The sequence below is a fragment of the Sinohyriopsis cumingii genome, chromosome 18 (assembly GCF_028554795.1).
Source record: "Sinohyriopsis cumingii isolate HCF-2022 chromosome 18, ASM2855479v2, whole genome shotgun sequence".
NCBI classification, from domain to species: Eukaryota; Metazoa; Mollusca; class Bivalvia; order Unionida; family Unionidae; genus Sinohyriopsis; species Sinohyriopsis cumingii.
Window position 1 is genome coordinate 76,155,675 of NC_142978.1, and position 21,840 is coordinate 76,177,514.

The 21,840-nt window shown below is 34.9% G+C and overlaps 1 protein-coding gene across 1 annotated transcript in view; it reads right to left on the reverse strand.

The window, feature by feature from the left end:
• LOC149777013 (neural-cadherin-like) overlaps nt 1-21,840 on the reverse strand; it is a 46,918-nt gene that overhangs the window by 17,873 nt on the left and 7,205 nt on the right. The window contains exons 2-5 of the mRNA XM_089941373.1: nt 6,083-6,277; nt 5,261-5,507; nt 2,484-2,694; nt 798-906 (exon numbers count right to left, since the gene is read on the reverse strand). Coding sequence (XP_089797499.1) covers nt 798-906; nt 2,484-2,694; nt 5,261-5,507; nt 6,083-6,277 — 762 coding nt within the window. The remainder of the gene's footprint in view (nt 1-797; nt 907-2,483; nt 2,695-5,260; nt 5,508-6,082; nt 6,278-21,840) is intronic.

The following is a 21,840-nucleotide window of genomic DNA, read 5'->3' on the forward strand; positions in this document are numbered from 1 at the left end:
AATGGTTACCTCTTTTGCTAACCTCTTTTCTTAGAGACTGAAACAGAGTCCACGTTCCAGCTAAAGAGTCTAAAAATGTAACGATTGCAGCCTAAAATAGAATGATTTACCACCTCTGTGTGTTACTGATTTGAAAATATGTATTCAAAGCAGCTGGTAACGAGATGGAATATTAACTATTTTGCCATTTCTTCATTGACTTTTTACAGTATAGCTATGTACCATTAAAGGACACATGGCAGTTACATATACTTAAGTCAAGCCTATGAAATCCTTACTGTAATGTTCAAGTGAAACTAGTTTGAACAGAGTTATTCATGTTATACAAGTATGCATGTACATGGTTTAACCAATGCCTATTAAAAGTTCTAAAAATATAAATATAAAGAAATGCAAAATAAAAAGCTGAACAAAGCCAAACCCTTCCAAATGAATGCAAACATAAAATACATGACAAGAGATACATTATGTACATAAAATAAGAGATAAAGGTAAAAAAAAACAATCTGTGCAATATTTAGTCAAATCTTATTCTATAAACTGCATTTGCTCAAAAAGTCCTAAGATTTTTTCTAAACTGGCTTCACATGAACAAAACTATTGCCTCAAAGGGTTGAAGTCTATACACTTGACAAGAATGTGTACCAGTGTCTGTTGATGCTGGCAGGACATGCCCTTTGGATAAGGCTCACTCTTTGATGGGTATACATCTGTGTCCTATATATGACTGGTGCAATACCTTGAATTTAATACTAGCTTTGTTTAACTACTGATAATAAATTCATTTTTCAGCTTACATGTTAGAATAGACTGTCCAACTGGCTTGTTCTCTGGCACTGTGGCTGTGTATGTGGACAAACTAAACTCTGGGTCAAATTCATTGCGATTCAAGACCATCACTGTCAACTGAAACAAGATTATTAAAAAATCGATCATAATGAATAAATTTAGACTGAACTCACTGGCACAGACAACTTATTGCTGAAATCACTGGCACAGACAACTAATTGCTGAAGGTCAAGTGAGCACATACTATGTTACCAAACAGTCAAATTACCAAACTCTGAAATCTTAATCAGCTGTTGGTCTAAAATGTGTACAGATGTTTTTGAGGTTGCAGGCTGGCAGAAACTTCATGCTGGGAGTACCAAGTCTGAATAATGAAGATCACACTGCACCTGCTGGTACAAAAGACATATGCTGACCAGGTATCGGGATTCTGTCATAAACTGCTAAAAAAAAGGTTGGGTGATGAATCGGGAAGTAGCCTAGACAAAAAAGTAATTATTTCAATTCTGTAGCTTGGGATGACATGTCTCAACAAACCTTGCCTCCGTCTTTGCTGATCAAATAAAATGGACAAAAGTGCTGACAGCTCTCTTGCTCTTTATCCAAATGCCACATTAGACATTTAATCTGAATCATTTCTAAGCACTCAAGATAAAGTGCAATAATGACAGGGAGATGGCTTGATGTCATAGTAATAAGAGTGCAAGTCTGTGCACAGCCATTGAAATATTACAGTATATAAAAAGAGTATCAATATGTACAGCCATTAAAATATTACAGTATATAAAAAGAGTATCAATATGTACAGCCATTAAAATATCACAGCATATAAAAAGAGTATCAATATATACAGCCATTAAAATATCACAGTATATAAAAGATTAGCAGTCTACGTATACTACTATAACATGTTACAGTATATATATATATATATATATATATATATATATATATATATAATGAGCAGCAGTCTGTGTATAGCCATTAAATATCATAGTATAAAAATAGTACCAGTCTGTGAAAAACCATTAAATATCACAATATATAAAAAAGGAACCACCAAGGTATTCGTAACAGACCTGACTTGATACTAAGCATGGGCAGGAAGAAAATATGTTTTTAGTAGGTGAGTTAAGTTTTACTTATTTTCTGGAAGGGGAAAATCCAAGATTATAACACAAAACCAGCTATCAAGCTGGGCTTCAGCAATGATGGAGATTGTTCTTTTTGGGTGGTCCTTATTAGTAACAAAATATACAATCTGGCAATTTTAGGGACAACAACATTTCTGGCTGTTAAAATGCAAAATCACGGGCACGTGGTCTATTGTTACTACCAAATCTGTCACGCTTACAATGATATTCAAATGGTCCCAGGGGTGTTTAGATAAACAGATAGCACTGTATTATGAAAATGGCAATATTTTAAAAAATTGGCAACAAAATAATGAGGCTGGCGACCTTTTAGTGACAACTTTTTAAAGCCAATGCCATCCCTGGCAAACATAATTTTGTCAAGTACTAGTGAAGAAGAAAAAGATTTATATTTCTACCAAATTATCTCTGCATATTAATTTGGCAAAATCTTATCTATAGCAATTTCTAATTCAACAATACTCTCAGTAAAAAAAACATTTCAATCTCAGTGTAACTATGCTCATGAAATTCTTGCATAACTCAGCAATAACCCCATACCTGAGCAGTGCTCTGAAGGCTGGATGGTTCTGTAGCTCGGACCAGCAGTTGGTATGGTTGAGCACTAGACTCATAGTCAAATCGATCCCTGACAATTAGATCTCCATTATTGTTGATATCAAAAAGCGGGGACGCCATGCCTTGTTGAGTTAAAATGCTATATGTAATGGACATATTTTGGAAGCTTTTTGCTTGTATATTGGTATCTACACTGAAAAGAATAAATTAAAAAATAAAGTTTAACAGGCAACATTAAATTAAAAGCATATCAGCCGTAAACTTTTAGCATAACTCGGGCTTCACAACATGGTATTAAGCCATGAATGGCATCAGACAAGCAAGACATGAATATTAACGTCTTACAAACTTTAGGCACATGGTAATGCTAGCATAAAAAGTTTCAACAGAATACTGTATGAGTTTCAAAATCTTAAAGAAAAATATGAAACCATGTCACTGACAGTGATGCTAATGCCACTGCCACTGGAAAAGCAATACCTTCTATCAATTAAACTCTACAGTGAATTCAGTGCAAACCAGTGACGTTAAAAACATTTAATAAATCTGATTATTAAATAAAAAGCTTCAGTTTTGGAGGACTGCTATAGATCATTCCAATTGATTTAGTTTTATCAAACAATGATAAGATCAATGAATTTTTATCTTGAAAATCTATAACACATGTATATCCATAGTTTTGCACTAATGTGTATGATATTTGATTACATGAAATTATTGTCAGTTTTGATATTTTGAATACAAATATTCTGAAAAATGCAACACAAATCTGAATGTTACTTATAAATGATGACCTCTGAAGTATGAAACAAAGACACAAGTTGTCCCTTCTATTGTAATGAAGCTGTGACCATGGTTTATTCATGCAAACAAAGTTTTGCATTAGTTTGGCTCACCAATAACCAGTCGTAACAACACTCTTCACTGATAAGAATAGAATGTGATAAGTGCCATAACAATTTTAAGGAGGAAAGAGGCTCTAACAAACAAATACAGCATTAAAAACTTTGCATACAATAATACAAGGAATGTACAAATTAATACCATAATCATATATACTTGCTTTTATGTCAAGTCCAACTGCGAACAACATTGATCCTCATTTGCCATTTTATAATGTGCCAGCAGATCAGTTATACAGTGTTTTTTGTTCTAATTACTCCAAACAAACTGCAGAGACCTAGATCTGCCAATGTAGTTTGTGATGGCAGATCTGGTTCTGTGTTGTTTGCAGCTGGATTGACTTATAAGTGATTATATATCTATGCCACTAATATACAGATCACAGTCTCAGTCCAAAATAACAACTGGCTGCCTCCAGTCCACATGCCATCATTCAATTTTATCAAAATAAGAACCTCTCTTCCATAATTAAAATGAAAGAGACAAAACCCCACCACAAAAATGTAAACACCACTTACCAGTAACATCGATATCTTCATTGATAATTCATCCCTGCTAACCAGATAGGACAGACTCATACAAATCCTAACTGGATAAGCTGATTATTTTTACTTCGTTTTTTCAACATCCAAAAAAAATGGTGATTGAAAACAAACATGGACTATGACCAAATCTTGCAATACTTTTTCCCTGATGACCTATAAAGTCCCACTTCAGAGAGATATACCTACATCTAACCATTCTACATCCTTAATCAATGCATATATATATATATATATATATATATATATATATATATATATATATATATATATATATATATATATATATATATATCGGGATTAACAGCATTCCTAACATTAACCTGGAACTAATAATCACATCACATCAAAAATTCAAAAGTCTACCATTCACATACAACAGTGAACTTTTAATTCACTTTTAAAGTTTACAGCAGGGCATTCTGTACTGCTTTACAAAAATTAATGGTATTTGATTCTTAAATAAAAATACAATATTTAATTTTTTTTATAACAAATTCATCTAATTTTAAAACACACCCCCATCCCCACCTAACTGTATATGTGTTTACAATATGTGACCATAAATACTGACCATACTGTAAAATATAAACACTACCAGCTTCAATGGCTGCATCAATTTAGTCAATGAACAGCTTACATCCCAAACTGGTTCAGCCTATTTCATGTGATGTATACAATGAAGAAAAAAAGGCTTAACGGTCAACATGGCTGCTGTGATTGGTGAACCAGATGGTGACAAAATGCATGTAGGTATTTACCCTCTAATTACTAAAAAGTGTACTGAAAACCAATAAGAGCTCGGAGATGATACAACAGACAGCCAGTTGGGTGTGGGCACATTCCCCCAAAACAGCCCTTTCCCATCTACTTTATGAATCATTGTATTGATAGAGTACAAATATATGTGTTTCTTATTGCAATGGTTTTAAAATTAGGGCAGGTAGGTTTAATATTTAAATAATATATATACATGTATTAAAATTATTGGTATTAACTAATCTACTAAATACTTCAAGTATTGATCTAAACCAACTCAGTTAGATGCACAAATCAATTTGGAAATTATGTTTTTTTTTTAATTCTTTTATTTTCTTTTTCTCTGGGAGAGAAAAGTGCTAGGGTCTACAATGAAAAACAAGGATGGTCAACAAACTGGAAAAAAACATATTTTTTTAGCCTAATGTTCAAAGAGTCATATCCTAACTAATTAGTAAAACATCTCTTCAAATGAACCAATATAGACTCCTGGTTGGTTAATACCAGGAATAACAATGTTGATATAATTATGGACAGTGCCCCATGTTAACTTACATTGCATTGAAACTATTATCTTCCATGAATCTTGCTTCGTAAGACGGCCTCTGAAACTGGGGTGGCAATTCAGTGGCAGCAACAATAGTAACAGATTCCTGTTTTGTTTGTACAGTCTGTCCATTTCTGTCTGTTACAAGAACATTGTAGACATATTGGCCGCTGAAGGGGGTAGTACCAACGGTTACAATATCAGCCTCCCTTGGACGATTTGTGTATGTCAAAAGCTGGAATCTACCATCTCCATCTATAAGATAAGGGAGTAATAGGTAGGAGTTTACTATATCATATTAATGACTCACACTTTGAAATATATCTATGGTACTTGTTTATAATTTCTTCTATCCATGCTAATAATGTCACATGTATATTAAATGTTCTATATTTAACATGCAAATGGGTCAAGTTAATAAATGAAATTTGAAGCATACTTTCCTGGATTATTTAACTTTTTAAAAAAGCAATGATAGAGTGTGGCATCTTTTATTTGTCCAGTGCCATGGCAACATAAATGGTAGATACATTTCAGATTTTTTATTTTTTATAGTGCACAACCAAAATGCTTTAATAGACTCTCAAAAGAAAGATAGATAGATAGGTGTATTCAAAGCCTACATATTAACTCTAGCGATAAAAGCCTGCTTTCAGTGTTGCAAAATCTCTTCACCACAGCCCAGGCATTTATAGCTTAAGTGGCAGTATCTACATAGTAATAGTAGTATTAGTTGTTGCTGTTGTAGCAGTAGCAGTAGCAGCTGCAACAGTCATAGCAGTACATGTTTCATGAAAATGAAGTAAAAACCAAAAATAACTTTTACTTACTGTTTGCAGAAGCAGATGCATTAATAACAAGATCAGCATTGGCATCTTGATCAGCTGCTGTGAGTGTGAACACCACAAATCCCTGAGATGCAGATGGCAAAAGTTTGGCCTTAAATGGGTAGTAGGTATCAATGAAATGGGGATTCTCATCATTTACATCAAGCAGTGTTATCGTCACACTTATTGTCGTGAGAACTGAAAGAAAAATGGAATGATTCAAAATACAAAACAAAATAATTGCAAGGGAAGAAAACTATTTTATGAATCTATCATTCAGATTTCTAGAATATAAAGATATAGCCTCCTTTCATTACAAATTATTGCAAAAAAAGCAATTATTTGAAAGCGACACTGAAGCACCCTTGTCTACATGAGTTTTAAATCAATTACGCATCTGAAACACAAACTTGAAATTATATATATATATATATATATATATATATATATATATATATATATATATATATATATATATATATATACAGAATTATGAAAAAATATTTGAACTTTATATGTTGTTCTAGGAAACGTATCTATACATCTGTAAAATTCACATACAAATATAAATTGGCAGAGACTCAGATCTGATGATGAATTTGATGCTTGCATATCAGGTTCTATACTGTTAATTTTGATTGGCTGGCTGATAGTGGATCTTACGGCACACCAGGGCAGTAAAGCTATATAACATAGAGGTGAAACGATACACCAGTGCCGCGTATTGATACAATTCATGAAACGCAGCCTGCGATACGATACGTATATGAACTTGATTGTCTTTACATGTTTGGAAGGTAGGTGGTGCCCTTTCATGTATATTGCCGTTCTGGTTATATTTTCAGTTTGCAGATTACAGATAGACTTAAAGTTTTCATATGTTTATATGCAATTCTCATTGATGAGAAGATAACAACAATACTTTCAAACAGAATACCTGTTGGTGGCAGTGAGTTTTATCCAACGCCGTTTAATGGTAGCACCATTTAACTTCCTTTGTTTTGTAAGACATGAATGATATGAAAACATTTTGTTACCAATTTCGTGTCTCAGTTACACGTGGAAGACATTATGATGTTATCTTCAAAACAGAAGAAATAATGCCATTTCCTTATGCAAAGGAAATCTGATCTATAACAAATTCGGGCATGTTAATAAGGTTGAATACCAACAAAATCTATCACATTTTGCTTCCTGTAGATGCAAAAGACTGTTGCAGCCACAGATACTTGTATTTGTTAATGAAGAAAGAAAACTACTGACAACACTCAGTCCCATTCTGCAATTTTATTTTGACTTACACAAGGTAATAAAAAGTTTTAAATCTGCTCATAGCTTGAACATTCTACGCTAATTTCATTTATTTCATCAGCACCTTTATTCACTAGTTAAGTATCTCTGCATAAAAAAGATAAATTCCATACTTGTTCGTCATGTACAATTTAAGGAGAGATGATGACAGGATTTTATCTTTAGGGAGACCTCCCTCTTTATCAAAGATTTAAAAAGGGGGAAGAAGAAACGGTCATAGGTCAATATTGATCTAAATTTCAATATATGTCTCTCTTTCTTCCTGCTCTACTTTCTTAGACCACTACTGAAATCAACATCTTTGACGTCACCTCTAGTGGTATAAGCATTAATCTGTTAATTATGTATGAGCATACTCTGCTCCTTTTTATCAATATTGTTCTGTGCTTCTTTCTGAAGGGTCATATACATAGCTAGCTTTGTCATCTTCAATATGTTTGGAAACTTATCTTTCTGACTACTGTGTACAATTTTCCAGAGTACATTCACTGTTCACATATATTATTGTCTGGATACATCTGCTCCAAAATGGGATTTTGAAAAACATAAACTTCCTTTTTTAACAGTAGTTTACTGACTACTATGCCAAATTTCTTATCTATTCCATAATGCTGTATAAGGGTATTTAGTCCATCAATGCTTGTGCATACAGAGGTATTCAAATAAATATCTTTACTTAATTTCATTTTTTTACCCTTATTTTATTCCATTTATCTTGACCTGATATAGATACATGTATATGGTTTTGTTCTATATGATTGACAGGGTGAAACTGATTAATGAAAAACAATGAAATTTGCATTATACTTTTAAATTGTCCGTATTTTATTTATTCTCAGGATTCTACCCTTTGTAACTTAATTTGGAAATATCACTGAAAAGGTCATACTGTCTATTTTTTGTCTATCCAGCATCTATATTTGACAAATATTTAACATTCCGGGATCAAAGTCACTCATTGGTATGTCCATTAATACTTTCCCATCTGCAATAATCTGTTATACTTCATAACTTTAAAAATTACTGTCATCATCACTATCATCAGCAAGTACTTCCCGAACGAAATCATAATGAACTACACCAGGAAGCAGACATTTAAGGTTTACTAGGTAGCCCGTATTTTAAACAAGCATTTATAAATTTTTATTTGTGAATGGTTTAAAACTACACCATAATGCTTATTCCTGGGCACTTTGTGCTAATCAAGTTTCACAACCATTCATGTCATGCTTGAAACACCCAGATGTGGAACAGCTGCTATCCAAAAAACAGATGTGGTGACAAGAACGGTTAAATAACATATGTATACTTCGCCCAGCACATTTTCACATGTGGGACCTTCAACAAATCTGCGGGAGTTCGTGCCTTTCACTCTTTTTCCAAGTGCGTGAATTCGGACAAATTTTACACAATTTGCCCAATAGCACACCCTGCCAGCATCTCCATGTAAATACTTGATATATCTAATGACTGTCCCACGAAGACTCTGTTGCTCTGCTATATACTTCTTGTTTGACATGCAGAGAATAAGCTACATTGAATTCTGATTGATAGTTATTGTTTAACCTGGACCTGAGCAAGCAATAACCACAAATGAGAAGTTAATATAACATATTTCACAGTGCAGCAAACTGGAAGCGTAGCTTTTAAATCGACTACAGGAGTCATGATACAATTCAAAGCAGAAACTTTGAGTGAAAGTGGTTATTACATTGATGAGTAAAGTACTTCATTATACATGTGGAACATGTTTGAATATACGCTGAACATACCTCTGGGTTAATATAATTAGCATGGAATGGGGAGGGGAGAGGACCAGATTACAAACCATGTGAATTTGTGTTAACTTGTAGATGGTGAATGGGTATTCTCAAATAATCTTTTTTGGTTTTACTAATAAACATGAGTGCCTGTGACTACAAACGCTGTTAAGATGGATTTTAATTTTAAAGAATTACAAGGCAACTAATAATAATTATTCATGACTGCTAAAGACTAAAATAACATGCATACGTTAAGTACCGTTTTGTATCGATTCTCCGTCTCTTGCATCGATATGTGTATTGTTTCAGCAAAAGTATCGATATATCGATGAATAATTTCACCCCTAATATAACGCCACAAAAATGGTCATATGATAAATAAATTGAATTTTGGAACTGTCTTCATGGTCTGAACAGTCTAGAGTGACCAATAGACTCTTCATATAACAGCAGATCTGGGTCTATACAATTCATTTGAAATTATTAGTGCATTCTAGATTCAACAGTGTAGATCCTAATATACATATGTATCACATGACAGCAGATCTGGGTCTATACAATTCATTAAAAATTATTAAACTGAATAGTCAGGGATCTACAGGCTCGTCATATGACAATAGTTATGGTCCACACGATTCATCTGAAATTATTGGTTGATTGAACCACATAGTCAGGGATCTACAGGATCATATATCTGGCTCAGATCTGGGTGTATACAATTCATTTTAAATTATTAGTAAACTGAACAATTCATTTTAAATTATTAGTGGATTGAACAGTATAGACAGTGTCCTATATGACATCTTATCTGGATGTATAAAATTCAACTGAACTTATTAGTACACTGTTGATTGAAGAGTGTAGAGTCTAATCTACACGTGTATCATATGGCAAAAAATCTGGGTCTATGCCTTAAGTATCACACTGGATGGCAGACTTTATGGACATTTAAAAAAATATTACTTCAAACTTTAACAAGTTACCTTATCTGCAAATTTTGGTAACAAAGAAAAGAAAATTTCACTTATATTTGTTCAGGTGATAATAAAACATTATCAACTTTCATTTTTATTAGAACAAGAAAACTGCATCAAAATTGTATAACCAATGTTTTCTTTTTCAAATGCATATCCGTAAAACTTGGGCTTAAACTTGTAATGGCAGCTGAGAATGCAGCATGCAGGTCACAACTGAGTCATACCAAAGACTTATAAAAATGGTAAAATGGTACTAGCAGCGGCCTTGCTTGACAATCAGCATTAAGAGGTTAGTGTTAGGACTGGTCGACCTGGTTTCAGGATAATGTGACTGGGTGGGACATGATGCTACATGTATGTGGCATGATGCTCCAGTGCTAGACATCTCTATAAACTGCCACACTGCAGACATCGTAGCGAAAGGACTGAAAATTTATTAAGCTATGATAAAAATCCAAATCACACACACATACGCACATACACTGGACTTAAACTTGTAACAGCAGTTAAAAATTACTTGAATTTTGGTTAATATCATTTACAGTATTGTTTACATATCACGTAAGACTTCAACACATACAGGACTTGAATTTGGTTCCTTCAATAAATGAAACATCAAAAAACAGTTTGCCTACATTAAACAGTTGGCTTTCATTGTGTGATATCATGTGCATAAGGCGCACTGACTAACGATTTTATTGTAATATGTCATGCACATATTTTAAGGATTGTTTCATTCAATCAGGTGAAAGAAATTTAGTTTCTATTCACCACTGTCATCATTGTCATTATTATTATTATTATATTATTATTTGACTAATAAATGATTCTAAACAGATTTTATGAAAAATCCTTATCTTAACTTCATTTCATGATTCACAGGGAAAACATTTCATGTAAACACTGTCATAATGTCACGAAACATCAACAGTCCTAAGTATCATTTTCACAAACTATTCATAGTTTACACCTGGTTTTAAACCAGGACATTAATAGGGGATAGTCCCATAATTTAGTTTCTCTTTTGTACTGACAATGTGTTGCACAATTATAGAAATCAATATTAGAGTCAATATTCAATTTTTAAGCCCAGTTTGGATTCTGTATTTGTTGGTAACATCAAAGTAAAAAAAAATATCCTGCATGCGTCAATTAGTCAACTGAGAAATATGTGTATAAATAATCAGATACATACAGTACTTATTATGATAGGTGTGATTAATATCTCGAGAATTGTAAGAATTAATATTAAACATATAAAGTCATGTAAATTACTCATCTATGTATTTAACATTCGAATTAGATTTAAAATATAAAGATGACTACTATTTGATTTATTTACAGGGATTTTAAAAATAAGATTCTGATAAAAATTAGTGATGCAATAAGATACTAGTTAGACAAAGCTGTTCAGTCGTGATAGAAAAATCTAGATCAAATTTAAATATGTTCTACCTTCCTCCAAATCACATTCATGTACTGTTGTCAGCAAAGTCATTAATGTATTTAATTACATTGTAAATATCTTCACTGATTTGTTCTGCAGCATTGGGTTAAATAATGAACAGGATTTGGAGTCATCACTACCAAATACTGAACATATGTCAGATGAAACTTTTTTTAGATACCACATATTACTTTTCATTTTATTACCAAAGAAATAATAAATACGTCTAATTCAAAAGCAACTGGCCTTGATGGCTTGCTGGTATAACTTTTACTGTCCATAGACTACACTGATGAATCACTGATTTACATCTTTATAATACTCACAGGTACAAATACTTTTGTAGATGATTAGAAAAAGCTTGAGTTATTCTACTCCTTAATTCAGGAAATCAATAAAATCTCAATAATTATAGACCTACTTATTGTTAGCAAAATTATTGAAAGAATTGTTCAAATTAATTGTATGACTTTATATTTCTTTTATAAAAACATTCTGGCTTCAATTGACATCATTCATGCAAGAGAACACTTGCTGGACTGATTGGTCACTAGTTAAAGAATATGATGATGGAAAATTAACTGGAGCTTTATTCTTCGACCTATGTAAAAAAATTACACATTTACTGGTATTACTACATAAATTATCAGCTTTTAAGGTTGCAAAAACCTTAGTCTGATGATTTTCATCCTACCTTAATAGTACGTGTACATTACAATCTGTGAATTGGAGAGGCACTGTATGTAAATTTCCATTGGAATACCACACGGATCAATGTGGCCTTCTCTTTCTTATAGTACATGTATATAGAAGCAATTTTGCAAAGTTCTTGAAACATTCTTCAATATCTATGTATACAGATGATATCATATTTTGTTAGTGATAATGAGGAAACAAAATGAAAATTTACAAAGTGCTATGAAATGGATAAATGACAAAACTTGGTTTAAATTGACAGAAAACCTACAGCTAATTCTGCAAATCACAACATGCAGCCAAATTGAGAGGACTGTATTTAAAAGTAAATGGTACAAAAATTGAAAGCATTAAATGTGCCAAACTTTTAGTTGTCCTTATCACTAATACTCTATCCTGGTCCAACCATTTTGAAACACTCTTGATAACTGTATGTAAGAAAATAGGAATTTTAAAATGGGTTAGATGATTAATGTCTGATCAGTTGATCTAAAAAGTGTACAATACAGTTCTTTTTGCCCATTTTTACCTACTGTTGTACCATGTGGGGTGAATCCTGTGATCAAATGCATAGACTATATGGCTTACAGAAAAGGGCAGCCAGTGATTTTAAATGTCAAGGACATATGAACACCTACATCATCTCTGTTCAACATGCTCTGATGAATGCCAATTAAGGATTATATTTTTAAGAAAACTTGTTCTTACTTTCAAGGTCTTAAATAAGAACACCAGAGTGTCTTCAAGTTTTTAAGTTCGACAGGAACATAATCACCAAGTAGTGGAGTAAATGGTCAAGTGCAAGCAATGATTAATACTACATATACCAAACTTTTAAGCAAATCATTTTAAAAACTCTTGCCTTTGCTAATGCCAGTCCAGTTCTATAGTTTGCAGCATGAAACAAGCACCTAATGTTTGGGCTTTTAAGAAACTACACCTATTGTAATGAGAAATCCTGATTTTATAACGGCATAATACATCCTTGTGATAATAACATGCTAGCTTTGTATAATCTGTATTATGCTAGATTTGATTTCTTTTATGCAAAGTTAACCTTGTACATTTTTATTAATTACATGATACACTTGTTTGTTACTGTGCAGAAACCATTCTTCATTCACAGTTACCTTGATCACTGACTTTGACACCAAAATCAGTGGGGGTCTTTCTTACACTAATAGCAACCAATCACATTCTGGTAAATGTAGATGGTGGATAACTTGAGTTATTCTGCTGTTGTTGTTGATGTTGTGGGTTTAAAGTCATTTTTCAGTACACGACAGGCTATATATACATAGTAACCAGTATAACTGGTGAAGGAAGAACCCAGAAAAACCCAAGTAATAACCAACAACTCGCAGGAAGCTACTGGCAATCTTTCTCATATACCCACATTGGCCAAATCCAAAACTTGAACCCAGACAGACTGAGGCGAGATGGCAGTGATCAAAACAGGCAAGTGCTTTAAACCACTTGGCCACCTGAGGACCCCAAAGTTATTCTGCAGAAATTACACTGGTAACAGACAGACATCATCATAATACAATCCACTTTATGGCAAGCATTTTATATATGAACAAAAATGACTGAACAAAAACTGTAGAGCACAAATTTATAACAATTATTGATAAAAATGACACAAAATGGAGGGATACAACATTTATTAGAACGTTAACTGTACCTCTGGGTTATATAAAGACTTAAATCAAAATTGTCGTATTAATTTGTCAAACACACACAAACACACTTGAAAATTCTAATGGTTCTTGCTATATATATTCTCCACCAAAACTAATGTGCTATCCACATATTTGTAAAAAACATTCAAATGAAGTTTTTAAAAAATGGTTGTAACAACAAAGAATTCATTATTATGTACCAAAAAATAGTTGGCCCCAAATATTTTGCTGTTTAAGTTTTATTGTTATCCTTCCAAGCTTCACCATTGAATGCTACAGGCTTGAGACAATGATGATGATGTTCTAGTTTGCATTAAACTATTCATTCCTAAAAAAGTACTTTTCTTTCAGAAAACAATAGAAAAGAATTTCACCCAACATCATTCTCCACTGCTTATTAACATTATTATTAACTGGCAGTAAGCATATTTATCTTCTTGAAAAGACAACATTTCTTAGACATGATTTTTGTGTCAAGTCCAACAGTAAAGTTTTATCTGAACAGGTATTTAAACAAATCTTGAAGGATCACAATAAACGTTAATTTCATTGGCAGTATCTTTTATTTTTATTTTGGGGCTAAGCTGTATGTTTTGAAGGTTCTGATACATTCAAACAAATGCATATATAACAGATCCAAGGAAAATCATTGAATAATACGGTTTTGATGAAACTCCAGGAGGTAGCCTTTCATGTCTTTATTATCCTGTGCATTGTGACAATAAAGCATTCAAACAATTTTAAAGGATAATTATGGCCACCTGATGTTCAATGTCAGACTTCTAAAGTTAGCAAACATTTATACATGACACGTTAGGCAAATATGGCCATATATAGACATGATAGATAGATAGATAGATAGATGGTTAAAAAATTTAGCGCCACCACTATGCACTACAATATTTTCCTGCTGAACACATGAAAATGTGAGTTATGTGTAAACAGTTGCAGTTGCACTGATGTGTCATGAAATTGAAAACTTGGATTGCAGAGGCTGCAAACTGTTTATGACATTGGATCCATCTAGCTTTGTACTTACCTAATGGGTAGATAGAGCTAATGTAAAAAAAAAAAAAAATTACAATTCAGATGATCTGAATACCCAAGTAATTGTAAACAGGCAATGCAAAAACATTTTTTATATTTTGACATACCCCATCCCTTATGTTTACAAACTGGTCCTTGATCTTATCACAGAAGAAGAAATTATGTCTTGTATGAATGTTCACAGAACTATGACTCATGCATTTCAGAAACTTAAGTGTCGTAAGTAAATAACTCTCAAACCAAACGTTCTTTATACCTTCCTAACATTGTGAAGCAAGGAAATAGATAGAGTGTTGAGAGGACTGTATGCATGAGGGAATTAAACGGGAGAGTGGTAGGAATAGACTGATCGAATCAGTTACAGTTAATCACAATTCTGACATTTGTAAACTATTTTATCATATATGAATGTAAAGCAAGATTTCGCAATGCGTCGCAACGGGTTTATTATTGCAGTCTGTTTAAAGGGAAATAACGTCATAGCGACGCGAACGTCATGATTTTTACATTTTTTCGGTATAAAAAATGATATATAGCCATGGATGGAAGCTAATGTAGTTTCATCTTCTGTGTTCCAGTTCACAACGTCTTCGTTTATCTTGTTGCAAGTGTAACATTTGGGTTTCGCGGTCTGAGAATACTTATTCATTCTATAATATTTGCACACCCTCCCGTTTGTTTGGTACACACACATCCACACATATAACCGATTTTTAAATCGAAAATCATCAAAAATATTTTTTTAATGCACGTATTTGTAACCTGAATGTCGTCAGAGGGTCCTTAAACAATGTTGACTTTTTGGCGTTTAATACCAAACGGAAGCTTACGATATAAACAAGCGAACAGACTGCTTCCTGTCCTTTCCTGATTTACAGAACACTCAATTTCAGTATATATATATATATATATATATATATATATATATATATATATATATATATATATATATATATCGTCTCCCTCCAGTATTACCAATGTCAAGTTTTAATATTTATAATTTTTACAAAATGAAAAAGTAAAAAGGCTGACATCTTGTATATGTTTCTTCAAAAAGAGATATCAAAGACAACGAACTTCACGTTTGTTGAAAACAGATTATAGCCCATGCAAATATCATATATGGCAACCTTGCAACTCCCCGATTCCAACGCCAACAAGTTTATAGTAATGTGAACTCTTGGCGAAAAATCAGGTTATAACTTATGAATTGATGAATTAAGTTTAGTGCATATTTATACCCTTGACATTTTTTTGATAAAAAAAACGGTAGGCTAGTACAAAATAAAAACAATAGCATAAAAACAAATGGGTGCGTGAGTAATACAACACAGTTTTTACTTTTAAAAAGGTCTAAAAACACGATAAAAGTTTTAAAACGTGTACTTTAAACTGCAAAGTATACGTTCACACTGTGTTTAATCGTCTGTTATGCAAATAACAAACTTTCTAACAAAAACTAGTTTTCTTCTTTCAGTAACTGCGACCTTGACCATTGGCCTCCAAGTCCCCAAATCGACAGGTTCTTTGCCCCAAGTGCATGACATAAATTTCATTTCCTCAACTTATGTTATCTAGAAGTTTACATCATTTCAGTCATAATGACCTTCACCTTTCTGACGCCAATATTGATAACTTATTTCTTGCCCCTAATTCAAGCAATTCACTAAAGTGTGTAATTCAGTGATGTTGAACTGTTATTATTATATATATTTCAGTCACGGTGAACCTGTCTTTTGAACTTTTGGTCCAAAATCGAATGGTTTCTTCGTTTAATCAAGTGCAAACTACCACAAAGTTTGGTAACATAAATGGTGGATAAGTTATTGTGCGGAAATTAAAATCATAACAGACGAGCGGGCAATCGGACATAATGACATGACACGCTCTGCCCAATTGCAACCGTATAAATATCGTTTAAATTAACTGTGAATCTTATCCGATAAGCTGCATGTGCCTGTAATGCTTACTAAATATCATCTCTCTCTCTCTCTCTCTCTCTCTCTCTCTCTCTCAATTAAACTGGCTCCGTACAACTGTACTAAAATGGTTTCTTCTGGAAAAAATGCCAATGTCCAAAAGATGATAGTTAGAAGTTATATAAAACACCACACACCAACCGGCCACCGCCACCCCCACCCACCTCCCACCCCCCCAAAAATGATGTATTGGCCTGAAACTCGAATATGGCACTCTATAGAGGGATATAAAAACGCATATATAATTTGTTCACCCAAGCAGTGTCTATATAACGCGCCATGACGAATTCGGTACGGGGGTAACAACGTGCAGGATTATCCATAGCCTAAACTAAAGTGGCTCAGAGGGTCCCGTATATGATCATCTGATATCACAGGCATGGCCCTTGAGGCTCAATTGGCGGCGTATTTTATCGTCTGATTTCATAGGAAGTGTTCTTAATAGTACTGTAAACATATCTATGGACAAGGCAGGATAGCTATGGATCTCTATCTTGGCTGTGCCCAGGGACCCAACGGCCTTAATCCGGCCCTGACGGACGGTCACCATCAAAAAATGTTATCTGTTTGACATCAGATATGCGCGTGTTACTTGATGATATATATAGTGGTTAGGGCGTCCGCCTCAGATGTGGGAGGTCATGGATTCGATCCCCGGCCGAATCATATCAAAGACTTACAAAAATGGCACTAACAGCTGCCTTGCCTGGCGCTCATTAATTCAGCGCGTCGGGTAATTCTGCGCAACGATACGTCATTTCTGTAAACATCGGATCACCTGTTATTTTGAGTTTTAAAAAAAATCCATTTTGTATCATGAATGAACGATCGTACTTTAATTAAGAAAAGTGATGTTCATAAAGTATACAAAAATATCCCACATTTCGACTCGAATTCCATATGAAAATGTGATTTCTAAATGTCAACATGAAGACCCACTCCATGACCATCTTGAACCTGTAATCCAGAAAATCCTATTTAATATGCATGTTTTAGAAGTGCGTATTTGTCTTGAATCCCAAATTGTACGTATTCAGTTTACGATAAAAATGAAAATCGCAAAAGTTATAAAAAGGTCGGAGTGGAAGATGGGTGAGGATGGTGGTTCTCTGTCGATTAGTGTGTGATTTCGTATTTCATAGGTTTCAGGAACAAATGGAGAATAACAAACATTTAAATGGTACATCAAAGTTACAGTACCAAATAACCATAAATAAATGAACGTATCTAAACATCAATGCATCTGATGACGTAAAGGTAGAAAATAAACATTAAACCGAGTCTCAAAATCTATGTTTAAACACAGCTAGTAATTCTGGTCACAATACATTAAAAGAGAAGCAGGAGAGATATAGATATTGAACAATGGGGCCCCAAATCCTAGGTTTTTAGTGAGGCGGGGAATCTGATTTTTACGGGGGAGGGGGCAATTTTGAAGTTACGCCACTTCTCCTCACGTTGGGATGTTATTCTGAACATGTTTATCTTATCTGGTAACGAATATGCCCCATCACATTTCATGTAACAAATTATCACAAAATTCCCATTCTCAACAATGTTTCGAAACGTTTCCCACAAAATCGGCCAGAGTAAACAAACCAGATTAAATTGCGCTTCTAATCTTCACACGCAGCCAGTGTAAATGTGGAGGAAGCCCGGAAAATCCCGGTAAGAACCACCGACACTCAAGAAGTTTCTGGCAAACTTTCTTACATACCCATCTTGACCTAGCACGAGATTGGAACCCATGCGGACATGGACGAGAAGCATATATTGAATGGCAGAACGAAGTTGACTCAGTCTCAAACGGTGATCGCTTCAAACACCTGCAGGGCAAAACTCAGAGGAAACTCTGCATTATGCAACATAGCTGGTGGGACCGCAAAGCAATGAAATCTAGCAGTGCGCAGACACTAACAACTCGAAAGAGTTTTTCAGGTCCATGAAATATGTCTATGGACCGTCTAAAACCTTCAGAAGCCCGCTAATCGCTTATGACATGACCACTCTGCTAAGACAAAGGATAATGTCACCGAAAGGTGGAAGGAAGACTTCTCCAATCTACTGAACATGACCAGAGTGTCACCGAAAGGTGGAAGGAACACTTCTCCAACCTATTGAACATGCCCTTCACCGTAGACTCTGAAGCGTTAGTGGCAATTCTCCCGAAGCCAACTATCTCAGACCTGGACTTGACCCCTACCACGGGAGAAGTCGAGCAAGCCATCAAAATAATCAGCTCTGGCAAGGCAGCAGGAGTGACTGGAGGCACTGCACAGCATACTGATCAGCACTTGGGAGGAGGAGTCCATGCCACATTAGAGTTCGAAGACGCACTGATTGTCGGTAATGTTTCGGAAGCCATACCGCCGGGGGCCCAATGTGGCTTCATATCGAAGCACAATAGACACGATCTTCACAGTGAGACAAATGCAGGAAAAGTGCATTGAAGAAAACATGAACTTCTACTGTGTCTTCATAGACCTCACAAAGACCTTTGATACGGTCAACAGAGATGCACTATGGGTCATCCTAGCACGACTCGTTTGCCCAAGGAAGTTTATTAAGATGATCCGACTTTTACACGACGGCATGACGGGACCCGTTCTCTACAACGGGGATGTCTCCAAGCCATTCAACGTTTCTAACGGCGTGTAGCAGGGTTGCGTTCTCGACCCAGTATTATTCAACCTATTCTTCACATGTGTCCTGAACTATGCTACACGTGATCTCCGGAATGGAGTGTAAATAAAGTACAGACAAGATGGCTCTCTCTTCGACCTTCGCCGACTGAATGTTCGGTCCAAAACAATGGAAAAACGTATTCATGAAGCACTTTTCGCGATTGACTCTGCTCTCATGGCACACACGGAAGCAGATCTGCAGATCATCGTTAATAGCTTAGCGGAAGCCTCGAGACTCTTTGTACTCGCCATCAGTCTGAACAAGACAAAGGTACTTCACCAACCTGTCCCAGGCACCATAGCTCGCCCCCCGATTGTGTCTATCGAAGACACCCAACTGAAAGCTGTCGTTCACTTCAAGTACCTTGGAAGCATCATATCTTCTGATGGATCGCTAGACAAAGAGATAACGATACGCATCATCAGCGTCAGCCAATCATTAGGACATCTCCGCTCTCGCGTGTTGAATCACAGGAATATCAAACTGTCCACCAAGATAAAGGTATATGATGTGAACCCTGGACAACTCACAAGAAGCACATCAAGCAGCTTGAGCGCTTCCACGTGAGAGCCGTGCGCTGAATTATGGGCGTCAGATGGCAAGACATAGTGACGAACCTAGAAGTGCTGGATAAAGCAGGCTTAACCAGTATCGAAGCGATGGTCATGAGAGCCCAACTCCGGCGGACGGGTCACGTCATCATATGGAGGAGTCTCGAATGCCAAGTCAGATTTTGTATGGAGCTCTATATAGTGGATTCAGAAAAATTGGTCGTCCGAAGAAAAGATTCAAAAACTTCATCATGGACAGCCTGAGATGCTGCTCGATATCAGTGACAAACCTCGAATCCTGCATCAATGATAATCCTGGTTGGCGTGCAGCTGTTAGTAATGGGTGCAAAACCTTCGAGGATGCTCGCAGAACTTCGCCGACTCCAGGAAACGCAGGAAGGCCTCAACGTCAAGAATCTTCCCATGCCTCAAGTATACACACTCAGTACTCCAGGACATGCGCATCTCTTATCGGAATCATCAGCGAAGAGTAGTGCCCGATGGTCAAAAAACGAGACGATAATCCAAGTTTGCCAAATATTGGTAAGATTGTCAATAAAGTGGGATTTATTAAAATTATCATATAAAGCAATGATAAACATACACTTGCTTATAAAAAGACTAAAAATCTTAAAGATTTCCTAATTATTTCTAAATTAGAATAAGAATAAAAGAAATCATACAAAAAGGGATAATCAACTATATGTAATAGACCTAGATGTTCGCACTGTTCTTTTATTAATGAAAATACTTCTTTCAAAATAATAATACGATACATTGTCATTAACTAAACTCTGGTTAAGACGAAACTTGTCGCTAGTTTTTGCTTATTTTTTTAACAGAATTAAAATACAATTAGTGAATTATTAATTTTCTACGAATCCAAATCGGGTCAAACTTAGGGCGATTCGATCCAAGATTTTCCAGTACTATTACGCAACCACCACAGTTGAGTCCTGAGTAGTTTTTTTATCTCCATATTTCGTGCACCTGAATGTCAATCAGGTATATTTAGCATTTGGTATAAGACGTTTAAACCAGGCATATAAAATGAATCATTACATGGTCCAAACGCTTTGTGCGTTTGAACACGATACCTACTGCTTGCTGAATATACAGCGTGACCTCACTGTGATATCAAACCTTTACAACAGTTATCTTGATAGTAGTTATACGGATCATACACTTCTATTCAGACATAATGTATAATGTGCGACCGAATACAAAAACAACGCTGACTTTATTTCCGTGGAAATATTCACAAACTGAGGTACTGGATTCAATCAGTTAATACTTCTAACAGGCAGATAAACAGACTGTAAATAGACCCACCAGTTATATAGTCATTCACCTCTACTTCTGCTGCCACTGGTCTATTAAACACTATGATAAAAACGTCTGTTGCTGTGTTTGTGAGTTAAACGCCGTTTCCAGCGCACGATTGACTATACATGGCGGCCAGTATATTTGCTAGAGGATGAACCCGGTAGAACCACGGAAAGAACCACCACCCCACCAGATTCTCACATATACATTTTGGACGCTTTTATTTGTGGACCCTTCTCGGACCTTTAGTTTACGTTGAGCTATCAGTTTTCAGGTCCCCCCCACCCTTTTTTGTGA